The 5,615-nt window shown below is 34.3% G+C and overlaps 1 protein-coding gene across 11 annotated transcripts in view; it reads left to right on the plus strand.

Annotated features, from left to right (window-relative positions):
* Window positions 1-5,615, plus strand: part of SLTM (SAFB like transcription modulator) — a 44,617-nt gene that overhangs the window by 515 nt on the left and 38,487 nt on the right. For all 11 annotated transcript variants that reach the window (XM_024761335.1, XM_024761276.1, XM_024761295.1 and 8 more), the window contains exon 2: window positions 738-825. In XM_024761335.1, coding sequence (XP_024617103.1) covers window positions 738-825 — 88 coding nt within the window. The remainder of the gene's footprint in view (window positions 1-737; window positions 826-5,615) is intronic.

The raw sequence follows: 5,615 nt of genomic DNA on the forward strand, positions 1-5,615 counted from the left end.
GGGACCGCCCGCCCCAGCCCAGTACCCCTGCCTCCCCCGGGACGTCTCTGCCAGGCTGCGGCCGGCCGGCGCGGCCTCCCAAGGGCGATCGTGGAGACCCGGGAGGCGCTCGGTCCCCAGCCTTTAGCGATGGTGAGCGCGTGCATTTCTTGGCCTCGTAGGGACTGGTTACTTTGGTGACTTCTGCGAAGTTACCATTTAATTGTGTCCAACCGTTTCCTCCCCATATTGGGGGGTAATTGGTAGTGGGAGTTGATGGGTGGGTAAGAGAAAGGGTTTGTTTTCCGCTGGGTTTTCAGTTTTTGCATTAGCGCAATAATCTTTTTCTTCCCTGATTATCTTTCTGGTTTGAGTGAGCGTTGGAATTGTAGTAGAGGAGAAATAAGTTTGTACTATAGAAATTAGGAAAGCTCCTTTTAGTTCTTTACTTTAGTAGCTAGCAACTTTGCTGCAATCGAGAATATTTAGACTTTTGTTCAGTATGATAATATGTGTTAGTTAATTTTCTCGACTGGGTAATATGTAAAACTCCATGTGATTTTGATACCTAATGATATTTCCTCCTGAAAGTTTCTCTCACTCGTGTAGTTTAATTGCTCCTTTGTGAGGTTGGTTTATGAAATGACTGGCAATTCTAATGTCTTGAGGCTTGAGGTTTGCTAATTTTTTTTTCATTTCGTTTTTTAAAATAAGTTTAGATAGACTGTGTAGCATATTAACTTCTCTTTCTAATGTAGGCTATTGAAGAGGAAGGAGGCGATCCAGATAATATTGAATTAACTGTTTCAACTGATACTCCAAACAAGAAACCAACCAAAGGCAAAGGTTGTTACGAGTTATAAACATATTTTAAAATATATTTTGGTTATATAACTTGCCTCTGCTCTTGTGCCACTTGCCCTGTTTATATAGTGCTACTCTTTGCTATTTCCCTCTGGCACTCTGCCTTGTTGGGTCAAGGAAGAAAAGTTACTGTTGCCAGGCTTTGGGTGACCAGTAGCCCTTAAGATTTGGCTGAAGCTGACCTGAAAGTGAGACCAGTTCTTTCTTGCTTCTGAAAAAATTACAAAGTCAAGTTCCATAACATTTCTTCCTTCATAGTGTGAAGACCTGAAGAATAAAATACGGTTTAATACATGTCTACCTTGCCCCACAATTGGCAGAGTATTGATGGAATTCCTACCAAATCTTTCACCTTGGCTCCTTGCTGTTTTCTCTAGTATATTAAAATTTTATAACCTTTGTGTTTAGTATTTTGTTTGATTTGGTGAACTTAATTTTGCATTTATGCCATTAAACATTCTAATTTTCAGTGAAATTCAAAAAGACCTTTACCAATCATACTAACAAGGTAGGGAAAAAATCCATGACTAATTAGCGTAAAAATAAAAAGTTTTAAGTTATAGGGATATGTTAATGATTTCGATTTTATAACTTTTAAAGTAGGCCAGAATATATTTCTAGGATATGGTGATTTAATGAATAGGTAAAGGTTGTTTTAAATTAACATTTTAACAATATAAATGGGACTTAGATATATTTGAAAGGTTCTGGTAAGTGAAATACTTACTTGAATAATTACGGATTTCTCCCTCAGTCCTATAAGGACAATGTCAGAGGGTGGGCATGATGTGGGTATCTGGATCCTGGTACCTACATACAAGTTCCATGCAGCTGCAGCATTTTAAAAACCAAACACTCTTTACTGCTTTAAGTGATCCTAAATGCTACTCTCTGCTGTAGACCAGATTGATGGAACTAGAGTAAAATGGTTGAATGGATTAACCTTGAAAAGAAGGAAATAGTCAAGTTTGATCTTAAGCAATCTGCATGAGTATTGGGACCAGGCACATCCTAATGCCATCTCACTGAGAGTTTTTATAGGTTTGCAAGAGCGCCCTATTTGTGCCAAAGGAAATTGAAAAGGGCAAAGAAGCATTTTCTGGATGGGATGGGAATGGCAGAGGTAGAAATGGTGTTTAGAGGAGTAACAAAGTTATCTTGAAAATCTGTGGCTTTTAATGTAATTCTTAACTCAGTGTATCACTTTGAGAGATGCATTTCCCTGTGTTAGAGAAGCTTGTGTTGAGAAGCCTCTGCTGACAAACTCAGAGGCAATTTCAAAATGAGGAAGCATAAAAAATTCAGAAATAAGTACATCAGGAATTAACCATGTTTCTTATTGTGATTTCTTATAATGATTTTGATTCATGTCATTTATTTAGCATATTGTGGTAGTTTGATAGATGTTATGTATTAATCATGGTCCCAAATTTATATTTAAGCTGATTACTGATTTTAGCATGTAAAGTAAATCTCATTTGATTTATTCGTTCTCACCTACTTTTAATTTCTCTGTGTATCCCTTTCTTTTTTAGTCATTAGGAACTTCACTCATCCTACCTTTAGCAATAAATTCAGCAATATACCGTTTTAAGAAGTTTTTCAGTATACATATGTATATGTGTATGTATGTATGTGTGTGTATATATATATATATATATATAAAAGTATGTTAATTTTTTCCTCTTACATGGATTATAAGGATACTTGAAATTTAATTTTTCCATAACTCTGATGTTAAGGTATCTTGTAGTATTTAGTCAGGAGTCGTAACATTAATTGTGTGTCTGCAGCACACTACAACTGAGTACTTCATGAGACTCATTCTGGGACACGTGTGACAAATAGCTCTTGTCTCCTTGAGTTCCATTTATCATTGTTCTGAAAATCCTGTGAATGAGAAAGAACATAATGTAAATCCCAAACTAAGAACCTAGTTTGAATTAATTTACAATTAAGATGCTTATAAGTAAGATTATTTTAAATTTTAAATTAAGTTTAAAAATAATTTTTAGACATCAAATTTGAATAGGGAAACTTTTAAAAATATTAATAATTAACAGATTTTTAAAACTAAGGATTCAAGAAATTAAATAGTATTGTAATATGATGTTCTTTTTGCCACATCTTGTTTCACTTAGCAGTATCTATCTTAAAAGTAATTGCATCTCAGTCATACTACTTTTCCTTCAATGGGTATACTTCCTTTTTATAAAATTGGAAAATTTACTAGACCATCTGTAAGGGTCTCTTAATTCTGAAATTTAATAATTATATGTAGCTAGGAGCCAGAAGAAAAATTCTTTTTTTAGCTAAAATAGATGTATAAGGAAGGAACAGGAAAACTCATAGGTCCTCAGTCAGTATGGATATCTTTAGCTGGGAATACTAGAAAAGGATAAGAATAAAGAAAGGGATTACTTAGAGGCAGTCATGTAGACAACAGCAAGACACCACATTTAATAGCTTGTTAGGCAAAATAAATAATTCTTATGATGATGTGGCTTAATGTAGCAATAAAATTAAATGATGTTGAATGATAAGGCAAGAGAAGCTTCATGGGTCTTGAAAAGTTACTTAGGTGAAATATTAAGTTCGTTCTCTTATAAGTGCAGGGTCACTATTTCTCAAACAATTTTTTTGTGTTAAAATGATTATGTTTTGACAGATTAGAGGAAAAGGAATCTGCATTCTTAAGTATATTGTAGAATATTTTTTAAAATGCTGTTATTACAAGCACAAAGTCACAAACTTATAACAAATGTTGATAATGTTATAGCGGGTCCTAATATTTATGGTTAACATATTTGTAAAATCTATTTGCATAGAGGTAGTGGGGTGAAATTTTAAGCTTAGATTGGTTCTCACTTCTGAGTCTTTTCACATTCTCTTTGCTATGAAATTTTTAATAAGTAACCTAGAAGAGCGCTTCACCAGTGAGAGTTACTGTCATCATTTGGGTGTGTGTTAAGAAAGCGGTTAAACAGGTAGAGCTAACTCCTCATTAGCTTCTTTTAGAGATTATAGATGTAAACTTTCTTTCGGTTCACCTGTAAACAGCATATCATTCTTTTGGATATTCAACCTTTCGAGTCACCTCTAAACTTCAGCCAAAGTTACTTTAAGTAGTTAATCAGTGCAATATTCAGAAGTATATGTAATCATTACTTACCGAATTGAAACTCACTTACAGTACTTGCAGGTTTAAAAAAGATTCAAACTGCTATATAAAATCTGTTTTGTTCCCACTATAGAAACAAGTATATTTTGGGGTTGCAGATTTATCCAAACATAATGCCTGATTATGTGTGGAAAGTACCACACTCAGTATAATTAATTACATGTTTACTGTGTAAAGCTTTCTAAAATTTGTATGCCAAATAAGAATATAGTAATCAACCACATAAAATGAATTTCATATAATTTAGTATCATAGTGCACTGCAATGCTTGCTTTTTTTTTAAACTGTTGTATGTTTGGATGTTAAGGAAACTTTAATCAGAACTGTGGCATTGAGAAACATTTTGGGGACAAAATTGTCATAAATCTTTTTTGGGTACCCACTGGGCTAGAAGCTTTGTGGGGGTGAGGACATAGTCTTTTATTTACATTAATCTCTGTAATGCCTAGCATATTGCTTGGCACATAACAGGTTTGTTGAATGAATACTGAGGGCCATATGATGACTTTCTTAACAACTGCTTTTAAAAATATTTCTTTTATTGCTTATTTTAATTGCATATTTCTTTGTAGGCAGCAGTCTATCAGAGATTAATAGTCTTTACTATTTTCCGAACAGTTTTTCTTTTTAAGGTACTTTTCTCAACAGCACTAGTGGCTTCTCCTTAAACACTGATTGTGAAATATACTTACTTTTAGAGTATGTGAATCATGGCACTCGCCTTTTATCCCTCACCAAGTTGTTGCTGTGTTGGAAAGCCTCATAACTTTTGCTGGAATATTGTCCAGCCTCAGAAGTTGTGTATGTCATTTTCATTTCACAAAATCAGGCCCTTTTACCTCGGCCATTAAAACCTGCATTTGACTTATGCAGTTGTATATGGTGGATTATGTTTATCATCAAAGCACTTTTGTACTTTTTTCAGCTATTTTATTGTGTCAAATATGGTGTGTGTCAAGGATCCTGGTGGGGAGATAGATAAAATTTTCTAGTACTTTATGACAGTGTCTTTCTCCCATGTCATTCATCCCCTAGGCATTTTGAATTAAGGACAGAAGACTTCAGACTTTTTCTTCTCTTTCATGAACTCATGTAAAATAAAGTGAGAATTGTCCAGGAGTTAGAGGAAAAAGCAGTCATTATTATCAGTTGGTGGCATCAGAAATGACTTTAATGAAGAGACTGAACAATGGCTTAGGGTTTAAGGCTGAAATTTGTTGATTTATTTAATCAACTATAAGTTAGTTCTCACACATTACAATAAAAGGGCCTCGGTGTGGTGCAATTCTGGGAGTTAACCATTCACACCATAAACTCCACAGCCCGAGTTAGCCTTATGTGGCAGTTCTGGTAACCTGGAATAGTAGTTTGTACTATGGCTTTACAGAATTGTTTTCCAGATTATAAAAGTGAAATGTTTTCATTTTAAAAATTAGATAATCCAGAAAAGTACAAAAAAGTGAAAATTGCCCGCAATTCCACCACTTGGATTTTATCACAGATAATATGATCTAAGGTATATATGTACACGTGCATGTACTCATAGGAGGTTTATGTTTAAGGTTTTTTTTTTTTTTTTTTTTTAACCTTT

Source organism: Neophocaena asiaeorientalis, unplaced genomic scaffold (genome assembly GCF_003031525.2).
Source record: "Neophocaena asiaeorientalis asiaeorientalis breed wild unplaced genomic scaffold, Neophocaena_asiaeorientalis_V1.1 scaffold2, whole genome shotgun sequence".
Taxonomy (NCBI): Eukaryota; Metazoa; Chordata; class Mammalia; order Artiodactyla; family Phocoenidae; genus Neophocaena; species Neophocaena asiaeorientalis.